The 22836-nt window shown below is 51.7% G+C and overlaps 1 protein-coding gene across 1 annotated transcript in view; it reads left to right on the forward strand.

The window, feature by feature from the left end:
• The first annotated feature begins 2182 nt into the window (after nucleotides 1–2182).
• Nucleotides 2183–22836, forward strand: part of ANGPT4 (angiopoietin 4) — a 43811-nt gene continuing 23157 nt past the window's right edge. The window contains exon 1 of the mRNA XM_012455269.2: nucleotides 2183–2654. Coding sequence (XP_012310692.2) covers nucleotides 2346–2654 — 309 coding nt within the window. The 5' untranslated portion in view covers nucleotides 2183–2345. The remainder of the gene's footprint in view (nucleotides 2655–22836) is intronic.

The raw sequence follows: 22836 nt of genomic DNA on the forward strand, positions 1-22836 counted from the left end.
AGCAGGGGTCATTTGTTGAGCATATACTACGTGCAAGGCTTTGTGTTAACCTCATTACAAGGAATCAGCCTTTTAGCCACTGTAACATCACTATTTTGAGAGAAGAGGAAACTGAGGGACAGGTTAGGCAACTTGGCCAAAGGCGCACAAATGGGGGGTTAGGAAAGCCAGGATTCCAATCCAGACAGGCTGGCTCCAGCATTCCGGGTAGTGAAGAGGTGACAGAGGGGGAAAATACTTAAAGGATCGTGTTGCAAGAACAGGTCTGATTGGATCGTAAGGTCAGGAGCAGAGTGAGGGATGAGGGGATACTCATGTCTCCCAGGCAGGGCCTGCTCCCTAATTTGTGGAACTCAGTGAAGAATGCAAGTGCTGAGCAATTTGTTCAAAATGTATTAAGAATTCCAAGACAGTGCTGGTAGAGTGTAAACCAAGCTCGGCGCCCGTCTAAGCTTGGGGCCCAGTGTAACTGCGCAGGAAGCAGATCTGCTCTCGGGTTTCTGTTCCAGGTGCCTGGAATAGCGTCCCGGCCTCCTGCTCCTCATCAGCCCAACAAGGAGCGCCTGTCTCAAGCCCCGCGTTCACTCATTCATCCAGCAGATACTTACTGAGGACACTGAGCACCAGATGCTGGGATACGAGAGTCCAGGAATTTGCCTCATAGCACCTTGAGGCACCAGCTGCTTTTCCTTTGCCTGCCAAAGCCCCACACCTGGTATAATGGTCTCAGTCCCCAGAAGAGACCCTAGTTCACAGCTGCCCAGAAGCAGCCTGCCCCAGTTCAAAACTCTATCAGGATCTGGGAGAACAAAGACGAAAATACTAAATAACCGGACTGGCCCCTACTCTGAGAAAGCCAGCAGGGAGTGAGAAGCCCATACAGCTGGCAGAACACAAAGGCAGCCCACCCAACAGAGGCCCGGCAAACTCCCAGGCACCTCCTGCCTGGAGACCGTGTCCCCCAGGGACAAATCTCTGCCCTAGAGGGGTTTACACTCCAGTGGGTTGGGGGAGGGGAGGTGCTGTGGTAGCTATAACATTCACAACAGAAAATATTTATTTAGTGTTCACCTGGTGCCAGCCCTGCTGTAACTCAATTTTCATGCCCTATGAAGTAGTTGATGAGGAATTAATGAGGAAAATAATAACTCATTCAGGAGGAAATGAAGGCACAGAGGAATTAAGTGACTTACTCGAAGTCACGCATCTGGTAGGTGGAAGTGCCAGGATTTGAACCCATAAGCTGAAAAGTTCTCCACCCCCATGCTGAGGACTCACCCAAATTCCTCCTGCAGGAGATAAGTTTTACTCAGTTTACAGACCAGGATGTGGAGGCCCCTCCAGGCAAAGCTGCCCACTCTAGGTCTCATGGCCAGCTGTTGGGGAGCGGGATTTAGGGTTAGCTTCCGGGCACTCCGACCTTCTCTCGCCACCACCTCCTCTCCACCTCCCCACTCCAGCAGCCCCAGGACAATCTGCCCCATGACATGACAGCTTCTCATTACTGTCACAAGCAACCAAGCCAGGGCCATCCTGGGGTATATTATACCACTTTCCCCTGTCCCTAAGGGAGAAGAGAGGACAGAAACCAACTCCCAGCTGGGGTGCTCACTTGCCCCACCTTGGAAGGATTTTCTGTGCCTCTAGAAGCAAAGTGGATCTGCTGGGCCCTCCCCAGCCTCACCCCTCTGCCTCCTCCCCTCCCTCTGCTCTCTCTGGGGGTCACTTGTACTCTAAGTGCTAACATGGAACCAGAGGGAGGAAGGTGGAGTGGGGAGAGAAGGGGATGGCAGTGGGGCTGAAACTTGAGACCTTAGCCTTGGGGAACAGGGGATGGGGGTGGAGGGAAAGAGAGAGAGAAAGGGGGAGTTAAGTTGCATTTAGTTTTCCAAAGCGGGCAACACTGGGGCTCGGTGTTTGTGTGTACATGAATGTGTGCGCGTGCGAGTGTGTGCACGTGTCTGTGTGCTGTTTTCTTCCCTCCCCTCCAGTGGGGAAGCCAGGGCTCACTGGATAATCGAAAGGCTCAGAGCAAGGTTGGTACACAGTTACAGTAAGGGCAACAGGGCAACGTGCAGTCAAGACTGAGGAAGGAGGAAGGGAAGGGGTGAAGAATAGAGATGAGAGGGTGTGTCAGATGGGGGTGGCGGGAGGTGGCCGAGAGGAAGCAGAGCAGCTGTGGTATTCAGAGCAAGTATAAATAGCTGCCCGGACGGAGCTCTGCCAGACAGGGGCTTGCAGCTGCAGCTGCAGGCAAGCCTGGCCACCGTCGACAGCAGCAGGACATCCCAGGCCCAGCCCCTGGGGCTGTGACCCAACACCCCTCGCCACTGCCACATCTCCGGATGCTCTTCCAGCTCGACATGCTGTGGGGTGGCCTCCTCCTCATGGTTGCCACCATGTCTGTGGCTCAACAGACAAGGCAGGAGGCGGATGGCGACCGTGAGACACTTGTAGTCCAGCACGGCCACTGTCGCTACACCTTCTTGCTGCCCAAGTCCGAGCCCTGCCCTCCAGGGCCTGAGCCCTCTGGGGACTCCAGCAGTTTCCAGAGGGACCCCCTGGCCACCCCACTGCACCCAGGGAAGTTACCCACCCAACGGGTGAAACGGCTGGAGCAGGCGCTGCAGAACAACACGCAGTGGCTGGAGAAGGTACGGGGCGTGGGGGCGTTGCAGGGGGCAGAGGGCGGCTGTGGGGTCTGTCACAATCAGCAGGTGGAGCATCCATCCCAGAGGCCTTCCCTGGGCACAGAGGGCTGGCTCTGAGTTGCACAGATTGGGCTCTGAGGCCCAGAGTCGGGCAGGGATGGGCCTGAGGGTAGTGTCAGCTGGCAACCTGGCTCTTTCACTGCCATCCCTTCATTCATCCAACAGAAATCCATTCAGCGCTGACCATGGGCAAGCCATCCTGGGTGCTGGGGATACAGCAGTATAGTATGTCTGTCAGGGAAAGAGATATCTACTATGTCAGATGGTGAAGCAAAATGAAGAAGAAGGCAAGGGGTGGCCTTGGGTGTCTGCTTGAGGTCAGATCATTAGAGAGGACATCTCAGAGGAGGTGACCTTTGAAACCAGAGGAGAAGGGAAGTGATAGAGTGGGCCGTGCGGGTATTTGAGGGAACGTTCCGCAAAGGGAGCAGCACGTGTATTGCCTGTGAGGGGGGGAATGCATCCGCAGCGGTGTGTGCCTGGAGAACGGCCCGCGACAGCTGGTGTGGCTGGAGCAGAGGAGAGGGAGCAAGGGGAGGGAGCTCTGAGAGGTGAGGGCGCGGCAGGCCATGCAGCTGTGGGGGCCACTGGAAGGACTTCGGTGTTTGTTCTGAGTGTCATGGGAGCCACTGCAGGCTTTTGAGCAGGGACTGACACCCCTGATTTGATTTGAACAGCATAGACTGTTGGAGGCAGGGTAGACGCAAAATGCTCAAAGAGGTGGCCGCAGCAGCCACCAGGCATGAGGTACTGGACACCTGGAGCAGAACGGGGCTGGGAGGGGGTGTGGCCAGTCAGATTCTGGTGGGTTCTGGAGGTGCAGCCCATCAGCTCTGCTGGGGAATTGATGTGGAGTAGGAGGAAGCAAGGAGCCGGGGACACCACTGTGGTTTTGGCCCAAGACCCGGACTGCTGTAGAATGCCCTGTCATTCTTTCATCTTTCAGCAAACAGTCTGCGCACCTACTGTGTACTCTTGGGGAAGCACTGAGTACAGAGGTGCACAAGGCAGGCTTGGCCCTGGCGGGGCATGAGGGCCCAAGAGACATCCTGGGGGGTCTGAGATGGGACTCTTTAGAGCCCCTAAGTGAGGGCTACCGAGGAAAGGGAGAGGGACCCAGGAGATAGTCTGGGTGGTGGCTGGGGAAAGAAGGATGTGAACCATTCCTGGGTTCTAGAGTGTATTGAACAGCAGACAAGCTTGACAACCACCTCTGGCTCCTGGCTGGATGGCTGTCATGGCTGCCACCCTGGCTTCCTGCTAACTCTCGGGCCCCACCCCATATTCTCCATGCGGCAGACCAAAGGTTCCCCATCAAAACCTAAGTTACATCCTCTCCCTCCTCCCAGGGTTACCATTGCATCTGAATAAAAGCAAGAACTCTTACTCTCCAGAGTACTCTCTCCCAAACCCCTATGTGGCTTACCCCACCCTCCTATCCACCCCAATGTCACCTCATCAGAGGCCCTGCCCACACCGTATGAAAGAGCCACCCTCCTTCTTCCACCCTTTATCCCTTCCACCGACTTTGTTGTTTTTTTTTTCCTTAACATTTATCCCTACCTGATGTTCTTAAAAACATTTCTTTGGTCTGTGAGCTCCCAGAGGGCAGGCGCCATGTCTATTTTGCTCATTCCTGGGTTCCCAGGGCCCAGAATAGTGCCTGATACATAGTAGGTGCTCAGTAAATGTCTGTAGCATGAGTGAATGCATGAATGCATAAATATTCTTCTAATCTCTCTGGTCCCAGGTCTCCATCCTGCTCCATGATGACACAAAATTGGCATTGATAGGATCCTGAGCCCCAAACCCATGACCTTGACCTCCCCCAACATCCCGCTGAGGCTTTGTGGTGTCTCAACCCCAAAGCTATCTGAGACGACTCCTTGCTCTCCTCTGACATCCTCCTCCCGCCCGCCTCTCTCTGTTTAGGGGATGACACCACCCAGCCACAGACTGTCTGTTCCCTGAGGACTTCCTGTGGCTCCCACTATCCCCAGGCAGCTGGCCTCGCCCATCCTGCTGCGTAGGCTCCTCTCATGGTCCTTCTTTCTGGCCTAGGCCTTGTCATCTTTCCCATGGACGCTGCCATCACCTCCCAATTGGCCTCCCACACCAAGTCTCATCACTCAGGTCCCAGGTCTCCATCCTGCTCCACAATGACACAAAATTGGCATTGATGGGATCCTGAGCCCAAAACCCATGAGACTGGAAGAACATTTGTGCATTCATGCATTCACTCATGCTACAGACTACAGACATTTACTGAGCACCTACTATATGTCACCTCTCACTCTCTCATCCATCTTTGAATCCCTGGGTGTCAGATGCTAGGGAAACATTGGCTGAGAGTTGACGGCTTGAACTGATGGTTTATAGGATCAGAAGGTCACCTGGTCCGACTCCGCAGCCTGGGGTGGAATGTCCTCTCCAGGCATCCATTCACCTAGCTGGAAAATCCTGAGCTGGGGTCATTCAGGTCACCGTCGATCGCCACGGGGCCTAAGATCACTGATACGGAGTTCAGCTGACCTGGCTGCAGGTGCCTCCTTACCACGTGGCTATGGGTGAGCGGGTTTCAGTCTTCCTGTCTGCAAAGTGGTGAAAATGACAATAAGTCAGGGATGACGGGGAAGATAAATGAGACTGCCCACACAGCATTCGCAGCCTGCTGCCTGGCCTCCCGCTTCACCAAGACACAGGAGAGCTCACCTGAGCAGTGAGATGGGCTTTTCTTCAATTTAGCATAATCCCTATTTTAAGCCCCTGCACCACCTGCTGGGAGAAGCTCGATCTTAGTCAAGCCAGTACACGGGTTGCAGGTATCCTTGGAGCTGGGAATGTCAACTGTCCACGCTGATGTTCTCAAGGGCTCCTCCGAACTACACGATCTCTGGTGTTTGCTGTGCCATCTCCTGGGTCAGGAGCCCCTCAGGTTGAGCACTCCTTTGTCCCCTCGGCATTTAAGTCACTGCCAGGTGGCCTGATGCCTGTGGAGCCTGTCACAAGATCAGACCTATCAGCCTAGACAGACCTGGTCATCACTTTCCCTGGGTCTGTCCCCTCCTTGGGCAGCAGCATGGCCTGAAAGGTGAGAGCCCTGACCCTGGAGCCCAGCTGCTGGGATTCCAGCCTCATTTCTGCCCCTTGCTGTGTGACCTGGAACAGGTTGCTTCATCTCTCTGAGCCCTGGTTTTCTCACCTACAAAACAAGGTGAAAACACTACCTACCTCTGAGGATTTAACAAGATGATGCCCAGGAAGTCCTTGGCCTGGTGCCAAGTGTTTGTTGGCTATTTCCATTGTGGGTTCTCCCTGCAAATAGAGACATGGGTCCTGCAATTCTTGGGTCCTTCTTCACTCCAGTTGAGACATGTGACCCTTGGTTCAGGTAAACAATGATTTCTCTCTCTCCTCTCTGACACTCCTGGGCCCCTGTGGGGGATGCTTGCTACCTTCTGTGGCTGTGACCTCCCTCTGGATCTTCTCTTGGTCCAGGCATATCTCAGATCTTCTGAAGCCCAAAGCTCTTTTTTTTTTTTTTTTGGCTTTTTCTCTAACATCCCAGAAAAGATTTTTTTTAAATGAGTTTTAAAATACTCTTATCTAGTGGCACCATCGTCATTATCATCACCATCATCATTTTCATTAGGGCTGAACAAGCTGTCCTCAAAATTCTGTTCATCTAGACAGGCACAGGGGAGGCAAATCCCAGAGGCCATCATCTGCTCAGACTGTGCCCCCAGCTCCCCTCCTGTTCCCCCGTGTACAGGTGAAGAAACAGGCCAGAGAGGGAAAGTGACTTGTCAGAGCCCTGTGGCACTGAAAGCCAATCGAGATTCTCACTCCAAACTGCAGGTTCTTTTTCCTGACTCTGGAAGGTGTTGAGGAGGCAAGAGAAGCAGGATCTAGAGATGGGGTGGCCTCGAGGCTCCCTTCTGCTGCAGAGTTTCCAAGTCCCCAGATACCCACTCTCTTTTCCTAGCATTTGGCTTGCTGTGTCCTACTGCCAGTGCTCAGAGGACATGGGGAGAGCCCCGGCCTTGCCCCTTCCCCCTCTCTCCTCTTCCCCGCTCTCCTCCTCCCCTGCACCCCTGTCTCCCTTTCTTCTCCCTGCTCTCCCTCTCCTTCTGCCTCTCCTACTCTCCTCCTCCTCCCTCCTGGAAAGCCCCTCCCCCAGTGACTCCCATCTGGAGCCAGCTCCCGTGTGCTGCGCATCAGCTCTGGACTCTGCTCCACCCACCTCATCTGGATGAAAAGCTGCAGCCAGGAATATTGAGGAGGTCGGGGGACAGAGCCAGCTGGAGTGCAGGCATCTCTAGCTGGGCCAGGCAACTCAGTGGCTAGTCACATGACCTCCTCTGTCCATCACGCTCTTGCTCTAAGACCCAGTGCTGGCCCTTCTGTCTCAGTGCCTCATCCGAAGGCTGGGAGGAAAATGACAAGCACCTTCTCCTGACCTTTCACGTGGGGTCAAGAGAAGCAGACCAGGGAAAGCCTCTGCACACAGCAGATGCTCAATAAGGGCTCCCGTGTGTGACTGCCATTCCCCCAGTTGTCCCAGGTGTCCCAGCCAAGAAGTGCCATCCTCTGCCTTCTCCTCATGTCCCTGCAGAATGATCCATTCTACAGATGAGGAGAGTGAGGAAAACCAGGGCCAGACACAAGCCCCAGGCTCCCTGGCCCACCCCCACCACCTGAGGGCAGCACATCTTCCCCCAGTCTCTGAGCTCCCGGGGCAGGGCTGACTCCACCTGGAAATGCGAGTGAGAACTACCTTCTCACCTTTAGGAGCAGCCAGCAGCTGCTGGCCTGGGGCCCATGGCAGCTCTCTCTCTCTATCTCCCTGTCTATTTCTGTCTCTCTCTTTTAGAAACAAGGTCTGGCTCTCTCAACCATGCTGGGGTGCAATGGCGCAATCACAGCTCACTGCAGCCTTGAACTCCTGAGTTCAAGTGATCCTCCTGCCTCAGTCTCCCGAGTAGCTGGGACAGCAGGCGTGAGCCACCGTGGTCAGCCTGTCTCTCTATTTCTGCGTCTCTCTGCCTCTGTGGATCTCTCTTGGGGTGCTCGCGGTGGCCCTGACTCACTGTTGCTAACTCTGTGGGCGTCTCTGTCTCTCTGACTCTCTCTCCTGGTTGGCTCTCAAAGTGTCTCCCTACATCTTTCCCTGTATCCTCCTCAGTTTCTCCTTTTCTAGCCCCAAGGCCATCCCACCCACCTCTACCTCCCTGCGTGTCCACACTGAAGACCCAGGACACATCTGCCAGATGACCGATGCCCACACTGCAGCTGGCTGCTCAGCTGGGGCCTCTTTCTCTTCTTCCTCTGCATCCAAAGCCAAGCAGAGAGGGGTCAGAGGCTGGGCAAGGGCCTCCCAACCTGGCACTGTCCCAGCTTCTGCTGTTTGCTCCAGGTCTCTGATGTCAAACCTCAGAATAACTCAGCCCTTTAAGCTGGCAGTTGTGGCGCCCCACCTGGCTGGGCGTGGGTCAAGAGAGCACCAAGAAGGAGCCCAGTGTGGGGTCCTGGCCCAGCCTGAGACCCTCCCAAACTGACCTGGTTTGGGAGCCAGGGTCCCGTCTGCCCCAGCCTTCCCAGGCTGCCCACAGATTCTTGGCATTTTCAGCCTTCAGTTATCCAAACAAGAAATGAGTCTCGGTGCCGAACAAAACATCCTGGGGTTTGATTTCCTAACCTCACCACTGGCTCCTTCCTAAGCAGTTTGGGACTGGGGGATGGGGTGGGGAAACAGCATCTGCTTCTTACAGGAATGGGATCATTTTTCCAAGAAGGGGACCTAGAAACAGCTGGCACAGATGCCCTCAGCCTGGGGATGACCAGCTAGCTCATGCCCTGGGTGAGGTGGGGGTGCAGGGTGGGCAACAGCAGCGGCGGCCCCCCTGGCGACTTCCCCCAGAGGGACGGGTTTATTTGTTCAACTGGCTTGGCCAGTCATCCACAGAGGACAGGGCCGCAGAGGACAGGGTCACATGTTTCTATTTCTCTCCTCTCCGGCCTTAGAGCGCAGCCAGGCTGGGATGTACACAGACCTTCTTCCCCTTCTCGTTGGGCAGGAAATGTCAGAAAACCGGCCCCAGGTCTGCCCGCTAAGCCTGCACCTCCAGTCAGACTCTGGCCGCAGTCTGTTTGCATAACTTCAGAGCCAGCTCTGAAATGTCTGGAATGAACCCTGAGAGTCGACTGTGCGGTCTGGGGAGGACCAAGCTGGGGTCAGGAGGTCACATCCCACGGGTACCACTGACCAGCTACGGGAGCCCAGGGAAGCCACAGATACCAACTGGCTCCTCTGTAAAGGGGAACTCAGAATACTCGCTGCCTCCCAGAATGAGTGGAGGATGAAAACAGGGATCACCGTGAGTAAGCACTCATTTAGTGAGCATTTGCTGTGTGCCACACACTGCCCTAGCTGCTTTGTGTTACTGCATTTAATTCTCACAATGACCCAGTAAAGTAAGATTGCTCGTCCACTAACAGATGAGGAAACTGAGGCACCAAGAGTTAGGTGACTTGCGCAAGGTCATACAGCCAAGAAGGGCAAAGTCAGATCCAGCCACCTGATGCCAGAAGCTATGCTCTCACCACTTAGGCAGTTTCCTGCCCAACAAACAAGCCATGTCCATGGTGCGGGGGGGTCTTGGCATTAGCTGGGACCTGGAAAATACAGAGGACCCTGGTCCCCAAACGGGAGACACACAGCTGCTAGATTTTTCTGCCCTCAGGATCCCTTAGCCCAAGGAGAGCTTCCCTAGGGCTTTTCTGCCAGGGAAGATTCAGGCAGGGCCTCAGGCAGCTGTGGCTGCTCTGAAAAGCTAAGAGGCTCCAGAAGCTCAGTCCAGGTGTCCCTTACAATTGCACACCCCATTCTTGGCCCAGGGCCTGGGGCTAAATCCCACAGAATCCGAGCGTAGGCGCTGAGCCCCAGTTGACTCTGTTGGAATCTCAGCTCCACTGCTTGCCGGCTGTGCCTTCTCAGACCATTGCTTTGCCACTCTGTGCCTCGGTTTCCTTATCTGTGAAGTGAGGACACTAAGAGAAGCTTTTCTCAGGTTATTGAGAAGATTAAATGAGTGAATGCACATGGGGGGCTCAGTCCAGGGCCTGGCAGAGAGTAAGTGCTCAGTAAACCTTCAGACTCTGCTCACAGTCAGGTAGCACTGGAGTCCAATTTCAGCTTCTCTACTTCTGTCTTGTATAAGAGACTTTTTCTACTCCCTGGGCCTCAGTTTCCTCATCTGCAAAATGGGAATTATGATAACAAGTACCTGAGGTGAGAGCAAAATCAGGCAAACTCTGCAAACATCTGGTGGGGTCTCTGGGTAAGATGACTGAAGATCCTTGAAGCTGAAACAAGGCCACCTCCCCTCGGACAAGGGAACAGAAACTTAGTTCATCAGAGGGGACCCTGTGGACCGTTCCTCCTGACCCTAGTCCAACACTCATTAGTCACCCACTAGTAGCACACAGTGTGGCCACCAAGCAGGCCTGAAGAAAGACCATCTCCAAGCCACTGAGGAGAACTCCCATTAAGAAAGCCCTGCAGAGGATGCAAATGAGCCACTAGGGGCAGAGCTGAGCAGGAGAACCAATGGGGCAGCTTGGACCTCTCCCTCCAGAGGCCTGCAGACCCCCGTTCCAGTCCCAGCTGGACGTTTCACCAACAGCCTGGGTGCTTTTCTCTGCTTTTACTGACTCCCAGCTTGCAAAAATCAGGAAATATGGAAATGCATGAAGATGCAGAAGAAAACAAATTGCTTATCGTCTCAACACGCCCATCATCTCCTAATGCAGACCCTTGCTCTTGTTTTATGCATTTTTAAATTTTACTGAAATGTTTTAAATGTACAAAAAGGTAGAGAGAAAAACCAGATACAATTTCTTGTTCCCACAACTCACCTGAAGAAATAAAATCTTACCAATGCCATTAAGCCTCTGTTCCCTCTCCTGCCTTCTTCTGGCAGAAAGAGTTATGCTGAAACTGGATGCTAATAGCCCCTTACTCCATGTCTGCCCTCCCTAATCAAGGCGTAATGTTTGTTGCCTATATAGATGATGTCATACCATCCATATCTTACTGTAACTTGCTTTTGTTCCCTCAACTTTACATCTGTGAGATTTTTGGCTGTGCAAACATGAGAAAGAACTGAGCTTCAGTTTTTCCATTTATAAAATGAAGGCGATGACACACACATGCCTGGGTTTGCTGTGAGGCTCCAATGGCTACTTGGGATGTGCCTGGCACTGCTGCAGCAGGCAGAGAAGCAGGAGATGCTGCTATTGATTCCTCTCTCTTCTGGGGTGAGTGCTCTGCTGTGGCTAATTCACATTTGGGACTGTCTCTGTGCCAGGCGCTTTATATGTGTCTTATAACATTGACTTACAAACCTCATGATATCCTATAAGATGGGGACTGTTATGATCCCCATTTATTGTGGCGGAAACAGAGGCCAGGGAGTTTACACAGCTAAGAAGTAAGGGAGTGAGTTTGTACCCAGGCGGACTGGCTCCAGACACCACATTCTTTGGGGTTTGTTTGTTTTTTGAGATGGAGTCTTGCTTTGTTGCCAGGCTGGAGTGCAGTGGTGCAATCTTGGCTCACTGCAACCTCTGCCTCCTGGGTTCAAGTGATTCTCCTGCCTCAGCCTCCCGAGTAGCTGGGAACACAGGTGCACGCCACCACACCCAGTTAATTTTTTTTGTTGTTGTATTTGTAGTAGAGATGGGGTTTCATCATGGTGGCCAGGATGGTCTCAATCTCCTGACCTCATGATCTGCCTGCCTCGGCCTCCCAAAGTAATGGGATTACAGGCGTGAGCCACCGCACCCAGCTCAGACCCCACCCTCTTAACCGCTACACAGACCACCTCTCTGTGCCCCCCATTTACAGATGGGAACAGTAAGCCTGGGTAAGGGAGTGACTCAATCACATTCACCCAAGGGTCAGTGGCAAGGGTTGGGCCAGAACCCAGGATTCCTGACACCCAGCTGAGACACCTGTTTCCCCTTTCCAGAGGCAAAAAGATACACAGCATGTCATAAATGTCTTGAAAAATCCACGTGTCCTTTTGGTTCTGGGACTATGTGCAAATGTGCATCCCCAGACTCCTGCCCCTGCCCACATACACACACTCAAATGTCTGGGTACAGCTCTGAACATAATTTGCCAGATAAGAGTATTCATTCCTGCATTCATTTAATTGTCCCTTCCACCAGTGTTTATTGAGAGCTTACAATGTGCTAGGCACTATGCAAGTGATGAGGATTTAGTAGTGAGCAAGGAAGACCATCCTTCCCCCTTGCCTCTGGAGCAGTGGGGTAACCAACCTAGTGATTTCCCATGTGCAATGGTCAACCATGGTATGTGCTGTGTGGGAGGGACTGAGGGATGTTAGGGGTGGAGAATGGGTGCCTGACCTTGAGGGAGGGAAGGTACTAGGAAGAAGGACAGAGCTGAGATCGAAAAGCTGGTTTGGCAGTGCCTAGGCAAGGAAAGGAAGCAAAAGCATTCCAGGCACAGGGGACAGCAAGTGCAAAGGCCCTGGGGTAGAATGAAGCCAAAAGCAAAAGGCACTCAGTCTGTCTGCAGTGCAGAGAGCGAGGAGAGCGTGGCCAAGATGAGACTGGAGTGCTCACCAGGAGCCAGATCAGATGTCCCTGATCCTGACCCTGTTCTTGAGGACCGTGGAGACTGGGAACTGATGTGGCCACTTTTCTGTCCTGTCTTCACTGAAGATCATTCTGTGATAGACTGTGGAGCTCTGGGCCTGCTTCTCCCATCCTTGTCTGACCCTAATCTTATCCCTGTCACCCCATCTACAGGATCAGCCTCAGTCACCAAGGAGGCAAGACAGGCACATAGAAAGAGCTCAGCCATTAAGTTAAAATCTTCCTATACCAGCTGTGGGTAATGCTTGGCCTTTCTGGGCCTCAGTTTACTCATTCGTGTGGGAGACAATTACCCTTTTACCCAGGCTGCTGGGGATTCAGTAAGAGAAGAGATACACACTAGAACTGTACAGGCAGAAAGGCCTGATGCCACATGGAGAGATACCACAGCAAAGCCTCCCTCATTGAGAACATGCTTTGCTCTGTTTTCTGAAGGTAGAGCTGAGGCTGGGGATGGGCAGCAGCGCTGTCACATGATCGCTCTAGCCAAGTGACCTTGCAGAAGCACAGCCTGTTCGCACCTGTGAAGAGCTACCTGTCCTTGGACAAGTTGTTTAATCTCTCTGTGTCTCATCTGTAAAATGGATTGATAACAGGTCCTACCTTGCAGAGTGGCTACAAGGACTTAATACAGTGGTTAGAACAGTGCTGAGCACATCGTGAGTATTCAGTAGGCATGTGGCCTAGCAAAATGGACACATCACTCCATTCTGTAACATTCAAGTGTCAGGGAGGTGAGCGATTGCAAACCCCTCCCAAGATCAAGGTTGAGAAATCAAGGAGGCCAATGAGGCCCCTCCAGATGAGTTCTCCCCTAGGGCTGCTTAAGGGTCCTCAGGCCACGGTAGCCTGGCCACCAAAGGCATAGCTGAGCCTGAGGAGGCAGGGATTCTGGCAGCCCCTCCCAAGTCCAGATGGCAGAAGCGGGCCTTGCTCCCCCTCCCTCTGCAGCCCTTTCCCCCACATTCCTCATCTTCTCCTTATGGCCTTTTACCTGGGATGGACAGTGGACCTGCCACCCTGTGAGAGGTGAGGCTCAGGAGGCAGGGAAGTTTCAAATATTCTACAAATATGGTAAGCTTTACTGTGTGCCAGGCACTGCACTAGGCCCCATGAACAAAACAGACAAGATCCCAGCCCAGCCCCTGCAGAGCACAGATCCCAGTGGCCATTTCCCTATTCTGTCCAGGCCCTCTGCGAGGAGGAAACAGTGAGGCCACTGAGGTTTGGAGGAGCTTGTTGCTGGCACAGAAAGGAAATGGCAAAGCTACTGAGCAAGTTTGCTGACTCTCAGTGCAGCGCTCCAGGCCCAGACCACAGTGGATGTTTGGAGACGCTGGGCCTGTGCCGAAGAATTGAGAGTTGAGCTGGGGCTGAGAAGCTCATCCCTCCATGAGAGCCCATTAGTCCCCGACTGTCTCTAACCCTGGCTCCCTGCCCATTGGCTCTGCTTACTCAGAGCCCTGATCTAGAAGAAAAGCAATAGAATATCTTTCAGAGAGGAAAACAGTGAGGAAGGCTTGGGCCCAGCTCCTCAGAGAGGACAAGACAAACCATCTCAGTCTGCATCGAGCCACAGGGTGAGGGCCTGGTGTAGGCCCCAGGGGTGGAAGCAAGGCAGAGGACGAGGGGCCAACCCTCCTCACAAGTCACAAGTCAGCCCATTGTCAAAATGAGGAAACTGAGGCCTGGAGACGGCGGAGAAGAGCGCTGTAACTAGAAGCAAAAGGGTTAAACCTCTATAAGCTCTGGAAAAGCTGTATATTAGTTCTCTACTGTGGCATAGCAAATTACCCTGAAATATTTAGCAGCTTAAAATAACAACGAACATTTATTATTATTATCTTTCACAGTTTCTGAGGGTTAGGAATTCTGAAGCAACTTAACAAGGTAGTTCTGACTTGGGGTTTTTTTTCATGTGGTTGCACTCAGGTATCAGTTAGGGCTGCACTCATCTGAAGGCTTGGCCAGGGCTGGGGCTCAGCCGCATGTGGCTGGTGAGCTGGTGCTGGCTGTGAGTAGGAGGCCTCAGTTCCCATCCAGATGGCAGGGCTGCTTAAGGGTCCTCAGGGCATGGTAGCCCATTCCCCCTAGAGCATGTGGTCCAAGAGAGGGCAAGACAGAAGATGAAATGCAATGGTTTAGCCATTGCGACTCCAACATTTCTACAATATCTAAGTAGTCATGCCAGCCAGTCCTGACTCGTTGAGAGAGGGGACTATACAAGGGCATGAGCACCAGGGGTCATCCTGAAGGCTGCCTGCCACAAGCACCCCACTGAATGGCTAAGGCTGTGGTCTTTGGAGCCCTAAGGCCTGTATCTAAATCCAGTCTTTGCCACTTAGGCAAGAGGCTCATCTTCTCATGCCTTCCTTTCCTAGTCCATAAAACCGGGACAATGGAAGAACCAAGGACACAGTAGCCCTTTAGATATCTTCCTTGGGAGACCCTGGCAACAGTGCAGAGCCTGGCCTGTTCTGGTTGCTCCTCTCTCCCTAGCACTATGCACAGGTCTTAGCACATCTGAACAAGTTGTTGGGAGCCAGTAAATGAGCACCAAGACTATGTCGTGTTCATTTCTAGAACATTCCTCCTACAGATACCCCAAGCTGACCCCCTTACTTGCCACGTGCCTCCCTCTACTCCCCCTCCACTCCTCCTTCCACTCCCCCAGTCAAGGAAACCCTCCTGCTTGCCCCTCCTGTCTCTGTGCTGGTGTTTCTTCCCTTTCATTCTGCCCAGGCACCAGTTGGCTCTCTGCTGTCTGGCCTCTGTGGTTTCTACTGCCTTTGCCTGTCACAAGTTCTAACAGTAGCCGGGCCTGGGCTCAAAACTGACCCATCTGTTCTTTCAACAAATATTTATCGAGCACCTCTCATGTGCCTGGCCCTATTCTAGGAACGGAGGATGTGCCCACGAACAGGGCAGACAAACCTCTGCACTCCTGGGGCTCTTCTGGTGGGGGAATTGGACAAATGACAAATGATTGAACTGATTTCAGATGGCATGAAGTACTGTGTAGAAGCCAGGATGGACCCTGTGACAAACAGGTGGAATAGAGTGGGGATGGTCGGGGAATGCTTCTCAGAGGAGGTGACATTTTCAGGGAGACCTGGAAGTCAGAAGGATGCTTGTGGGAGAAGCTCTGGTGCTACTGAGATTGGGGGTTGTGGATGCATGTTGGGAGGGGGTGCAATAAGCCAACTCTCTGGCTCCTGTGGCCACCTCAGCAGACCCTAGGGCCTCTCCTCCAAACAAAGGGCGGAAACCATGAGGCACAACCTCTGCCAAGGGCAGTTTATTAACGATAGTCAAAATCATAAGCGTTTTGGGAGGCTAAGGTGGGAGGATCACTCGAGCTCAGGAGTTCTAGACTAGCCTGAGTCAACAAAGCAAGACCCCAGTCTCTACATAAAAAAATAAAAAATAAAAAAAGTTAGCTGGGCCTGGTGGCCTATAGTCCCAGCTACTTGGGAAGCTGAGGTGGGAGGATTGTTTGAGCCTGGGAGTTCGAGGCTGCAGTGAGCCATGATTACACCATTGCACTCCAGCCTGGGTGACAGAGCAAGACTCTGTCTCAAAAAACAAAGGACCAACGAAACGTGTGATTTCACTCAGCAATTCTGCTTCAAAGGATTTATTCCCCATGTAGACCTGTGAAGGTGTTAAGTGACAGGAGTACAAGGATATTTGGAGCAGCCCTGTTTGTGATGGGAAAAGCCTGGAAATATCCTGCAGGTCCAGCTAGAGGAGACTAGATGAGTGAACAGCGGAGGCCCATGCATGGAATTGCAAGCAGCTTGCAACGGTGAGGAGAGGCTACCTGGATGAATGTGGAACACGCTATACATTATGCCAAGCGAAAGGAAGCCAGGTGTGGAATGGCAAGCGGAGGTTTCTGTAGCCAGAAGGGCAGATGGTGGGGTGGAAGCACAGTTACTGCAGATGTATGCTAGCGTTTCTCTGGAAGGAAACCCAGGAACCTCCCTCTCAGCGGCCGGTAGGGAGAAACTGCAGGTTGGGGCGGAGACCGAAAATTTGTTTTCACTTCACTCCTTTTTGTTCCTTGGAATTTTGAACAATGTGTTTATATCACCCATTTGAAAACTAAAATTACGAAGATTTACATTTAAGTTGAAACACACACACAAAGCTATGGAAGCTCTGACCTCCCGGATTTTCATACGTCTGGACAAGATCTGGCCATTAGCTCCTGTGTACAGCCTTTGGCACTTTACTTTCCTGATTAGGACCTCAGTTTCCCCAACTGTGAAATGGAGGAGGTGGGGGCTGAGCGGTCCCTGAGGGCATAATTTAGGTCTCCCCCTCTCTAAGTCTTTGCTCCCCAATGCCTCCCTGCCTGGGCCCCTACTCCTGGGGCTAAAGACCTTTTCCTTTTACCATCAGGCCAGGCTCAGATCTCCACACCCTGCCCCACCCCAGCCGTGGGGCCTTGGTTCAGCCTAGGACCTAGAACAGGCTACATCCCAATTCCCACACTACCCCAGTACAGCCTGGTTTGGATTCTGTTCGTTGGGGCTGCTACGCCTGTTTCCAAAGCAAAGAATTTTGTTCTCCACTAAAGGTATCTGCAAAGAATCCTGGTCCCCTTTAAGCCACAAGGGAGCCACAGCAGGGTTTAGAGCAGAGGGAATTATCATCTGACAGGCTGACCAGGACCTCACTGATTACTCATGAAGCATAGCCTGGGGGCCCAGGGAGCGAGACGGAAGCCCAGGGTATCAAGGAGGCTGTGATCTCTGCTAGATATGATAATGGCTGGGTCTGGGGTGGAAGTGGCAAGGCTGGGCAGCAGTGGTCAGATTCTGCATGTGCCTGAGGGTAGAGACAACAGATTGAATGCGGGATATGAGAGAGTCAAAAGAGAGCAGGGCGGCTTGGAGAGGTTGGGTCTGAACAATTAGGAGGTAGTTTACTGAGAGATGAAGTCATTTGACCAAATCACACATGGGAGATCAGAAACAGGGGGCTCTTGACTCCCAGTCCAGTGGTCTTTAGCTCCCTGCAATTTCATGGGGAATAGTTTTGGAAGGATCCCTGAGCTTCCTCTACCTTAATGCACACCCCGATTCACAGAAACCCTGGTGCTCTGGGTCTGATTCAGGAACAAGTCTGGGCAGAGACCCAGAAACTGGGTCAACATGCGGAAGCCAGCAGCAGGGTTCACCCTGCCCTCTGGGCTCACTGGCTGCAGGGCTGAAGCCTGGGTCGTGCCCTGGGTGAGGGAAGCACCACTTTCACCCGCTCAACCCTGCCCTGACCCTCCTACAGCCACCAGAGCTGACCTTCCACCTTCCGACTCAGTAGACCTGGGGATGAATCTAGCATCTGCCAACTTGATGGGTGACCTCGAGAAAGTGACTCTGAGCCTGAACCTCCATTTGCCCATCTATAATTGGGGTCAAAGCAGAGCCTACAAATATCCAAACACTCTTCCAGGCCCCAGCAGAAAAGGCAGGCATTCTCACAGTTGGCAACCTACTGGGGACACCAGTGAGGTAACGTGTGGGATGGGTCTTCAGGGGTCTCAACCTTTCCTGTCCCTTGGGGTCCTTTGGCATCTGATGAAGTTCTAGACCCTCTCTCAGAAAAAAATGTTTTTTGTAATGTAAAATTAAATGCATAATTTGTAAAGGAAACAGATTACCTTGAGATGAAAATGTCAACATATCAGAAAACAGGTTTCTAACATAGTCCTATGTTACTTCTGTATTAATGCGCAAAATAACAGGACCGAGTGGGGGATCGAGCACCTTCCTTCATTCTGAGGCTGCGATGAGTAGCACAATACGTCGTAGGTGTCTGCAATCACTGCAGTAAGACATTATTAGAGTATCTGCAGTGTCTGCTGGTGACAAAGCCGCAGGCCCTGCTATCACCACCACGGGAAATGCTAATTGCAGTTAGAGATTAGGTGGGGGACAAAGGTCATTTTTTTTCATACAAGTTTACAGGTTCCTTGAATTCTAGTCACAGATCCCTGGGGGTCTAGGACATCGGATAAGGACTTCTGGTGTTTATATGCCAGCAGTTAAATATTCTATTAATCATACCTGTGTACACTCTCATTGTACTTTTAAAAATCCAAACAATTTCAATAAATTTTTATTGCTCAATGAAGGTAATGTAAAAAGAAAATACCATCACCGTCACCCCACTGAGGTTACCCAGGCTGGTCTCCAATTCCTGGGCTTAAGTGATCCACCCACCTTGGCCTCCCAAAGTGCTGGGATTACAGGTGGGAGCCACTGCGCCAGTCATCAACCTCATTGTTTTTAACAGCTGCATAGTAAGCCATGGCCCAGACATACCAGAATTTGTCATCCGTTCATTATGTAACTATAACCAGGGTCATCTCAGGAATGCTCCCTACAACCTCGGGGAAGGAGCTATGATTATCTTCATTTTAGAGAAAAGGCTCAGACAGGTAGAAGCACCAGCCTAAGATCACACAGCCAATAAGCTAAGAGCTAGATTCACACACAGGCCCATCCATACAAAGCATTACTCTCTCCGCATTCATTTTTACCTGCAGTTGACAAAAGGCTTTTTCCAAACAGGAACCTCACGTGCCATTTTCCATGGAAGAGAGATAGACGCAGGGCATACCATTGTTACTCATCTTCATTTTGATCCTCAGAGCCGAGACACGCTCCCACCTCAAGGCCTTTGCACTTGCCTTTTGCTCTGCCTGGAATTGCTGCCCTCCTGATTTCCCCAGACCTGGCTTCTTCTCAGCCTCTCGGTTCAGATGGCCCTCTCTGGTGGGGCTTTCTCTATCACCCTGGCTAAACTTGCCCCCAACCCCACATATTACCCCGTCTTATTTTCTTCATAGCACTCATCGAGATTTCAATGTAACTGATATATTTAGTAGAAATGCCCAGGAATCAGAAACGTTACCAATTTTGCTCATTTTCTGTTTCTCTAGTATCTAATACAGGATGAGCACATAGTAGGTGCTCAAGAAATAATTCCTGAATGAATGCACGAATGAAATAAATGAAACTCAGAGAGGCTGAGGGGATTCACTCTCTCTGCATTCATTTTTACCTGCAGTTTAATGTTACATATGTATATCTGGGGCATTTTATAGAAACTTGTGTTGGGGGTTGTTTCTTTTGAGGTATGACCTCAATAAAATGGGGTGATGGTGATGGCATTTCCTTTTTACATTACCTATATTGCTCTATTACCTACAGCAAAATCTGCCCTTTTCATGTATGGTTCCATGAATTTTGACAGACATATACAGTTATGTAACCACCAGCACAATCACGACATAGAACATTGCCAATATCCCAGAAAGCTCCCGTGTGTCCTTTAACAATCAGTCCCCTAACTCCCGGGACCCAGGTCCTTGCAATCACAGATTCTGACTTTTTTAGAGTCATACAAATAGACCCCTACAGTGTGGAACCACTGGAGTCTGACATATTTTTCACTCATAATCCACCTGAGGTTCATCTGTATTGTTGCACACATCAATGGTTCTTTACTTTTTATTGCTCAGTGAAATCCATTTCATGGATGGACTGCAGTTTCTCCATTGGCCAGTTGATGTCCATTTTATATAAATAATACAGGAGAGGAGGAGGCTTGGGCAGATCTCCTTGGCAACGGAGGCTGCTCATCCATTGATCTGCACCTGTTATCTGTCTGGGTCACCCCTCCTCCCCAAGCCCCTGCCTGTGAAAATTTCCTTCCTTTCCTTCAAGACCCTTTGCAAATGTCCTCTCCCTACCAAAGAGCAAGGTGTCCTGACCCATGACACAGATCTGTAAACGAGGCTCAGAGAAACATAGTACTCTCCAAAGGCCCACAATGAGAGTGTGGTAGAGCCAGAACTCAAACCCAGGGCCAAGGGGAGGGCGCGGTAGGCCAGGAACCAAAGCTCAGCCTCTTTGCTGGCTGGAAGGATGATTAGAGGTCAGGCCTTTGTACCCCATCACAGGCCTGAGACTTTGGCAGCCTGAGAGTGATGGAGAAGGGGCAGGTCTAATCCTGGAGTCGGTGCAAGGCATAGAGAGCAGTAGATCCCATGTTGAGTCAGTTCCTCTATTGAGATCCATCCCCTGCCCTTCCAGCTGGTGCCTGAGCCATGAGCCAGACCCAGCTCCCACCACCCAGGCCAATGTTAGTCTCCAGAGCCCAGCGTAGCCTAACTGAGCCCATCTGGCCCAGATTATCCATCCTAGGACCCATGCTGGTGGGCGGGTGTGGCAAATTGGGTGATGGGCTCCAGCTGTGGGTAGCCTTTGCCCTGCCCAGCCACTTGCAACTGCAGGACAAGTGGGGGACCAATGAGGTGCTTGAGGAGCTCCAGTCACTGGAGAGGACCCTGAGCTACCCTGAATCGCCAGCTCAGCTCTGCAGCCCTTAAGCAAGGAGTCTTAGAACCTGGCCTGCCATATGGTGACCTTGGGCAAGACCAGGCCTCAGATTGTCCACGTTCAGGCAAATGAGAATCTTGGGGAAGATGCCTGGGAAAGGCTCACCTTAGGCATGACTTTGCTGTTTGACCACTTGGAGCAGGTGCTCAGTACCTGGAAGTCTGCTTTTGAATTTAGGTTCTAGGAGGTCAATGATGCATGAAGAAGTCTGAGGCCAAACTCCATATAGCTGTGTTTGTCCTTATCCATGCTGGTGGGCCCAGCCAGCCACACATTAGAATCTCCTGGGAGCTGACAGAGGGGTTAGAGATAGGAAGGCACAAGAGGCAGACCCATGGAGAGGAGGGCAGCCTGGCCCAGAATAAGGTGAGTAAATAGATTTGAAATCTACATTGGGATCATAGTGGGCAGTACTTACTAGTGGGCTGAGTGTGGCCAGTAAGAAAAAGAGAAGTTAAGATTGAGGTCTGGAGGCCGGGTGCGGTGGCTCACGCCTGCAATCCCAGCACTTTGGGAGGCCAAGGCTGGCAGATCACGAGGTCAGAAGTTCGAGACCAACCTGGCCAATATGGTGAAATACGAAAATTAGTTGGGCATGATGGCACGCACCTGTAGTCCCAGCTACTCGGAAGGCTGAGGCAGAAGAATCGCTTGAACCCAGGATGCAGAGGTTGCAGTGAGCCGAGATCACACCGCTGCACTCCAACCTGAGCATCGTAGGGAGACTTACGTCAAAAAAAAAAAAAAAGATTGTGGTCTGGGTTTAGGGCTCAGAACTGGGTGGGGCCATTTCCTGAGATGGGAAAAACTTAGGAGAATGGGGTGGGAATTGTAAGGACAGGGGTGGTGGGAGCTGAGGAATCAAGGGTTTCACATTGGGCTTGAGATGCTCATAGGAAACCGTGCAGAGATGGTGAGTTGGGGACATGCAGGGGAGAAGTCTGGGTGGGAGATGGTGATAGCCCCATCAGCACGAGGGGATGTGGAAGTCCAGGGACCCATCTCAGCACCTGGGGCAGGGCCCTGATGCATTTGGAGCCTCAGATTCCTTGGCATCTGGTCCTGGTGAAGCTTAAGGATCTTTTCTCAGAAATGCATAAAATCGAAGCATAGGACCACTCAGTAATATGGAAATCATAAGCAAAATATGAAAACTAAAATCTGTCATCAGTCATAGCATTATCCAGTGGTGGGTGTGATAACGTCTATGATTCCAAAATCAGGCTGAGTAAAAACAATATTTTAAGATACTGTAAGAATGTGTTGTGGTATGAAAATATTTGGGATTTCTAATGAGTCTCAGGACCTGCTAGTATGCATGTGGTTTGTGACCTAAGTTCATGACTGAAGGAAATGCCAAATTTTAATTGCAGATTAGTGGACAAAAGATGTGATTTTTTTTTTCTCACTCAAGTTCATGGGAGACTGTGGTTCCTCATTAAGGACCCCTGACCTGGGGAGTGAATGTACATAGAGACAAGGACCCAGGACTGGGCCATGAGAGCCCCTGCCATGTAGGAATCTATAAAGGTGGAGTCAGAGAGTGGGTGGTTAGGGGCTAGGAGGAAACCAGGGCGGAAGTCGTCCAGCAACAGGGAGCGGCCACCTGGGTGATTGGTCCTGAGATGTCAAGCAAGAAGAAGACACAAAAATGTCCCTTGAGTGCAGTGTCAAGGAGGGCTATCTATGAGAAGATGAATTAAAGAGCGAAGGGGGAACTGGGCACCGTGGTGCCTACCCATAGTCCCGGCTATTTGGGAGGTGGGAGGATTGCTTGAAGCCAGTAGTTTGAGGCTGCAGCGAGCCATGATCACATCTCTGAACTCCAGCCTGGGTGACAGTGAGACCCCAAAAGGCAAGTGGACTTCCCCAGATGGAGAGATGTGACTGGGAGTGTACAGGAAGATGAACACTACAGGTTATGTTTATTCTCTATACTTTTTTTTGAGATACAATCTTACTCTGTTGCCCAGGCTGGAGTCCAGTGGTGCCATCTCAGCTCGCCACAACCTCTGCCTTCTGGG

Source organism: Aotus nancymaae, unplaced genomic scaffold (assembly GCF_030222135.1).
Source record: "Aotus nancymaae isolate 86718 unplaced genomic scaffold, 86718_ANA_hifiasm-v0.15.2.pri h1tg000029l, whole genome shotgun sequence".
Taxonomy (NCBI): Eukaryota; Metazoa; Chordata; class Mammalia; order Primates; family Aotidae; genus Aotus; species Aotus nancymaae.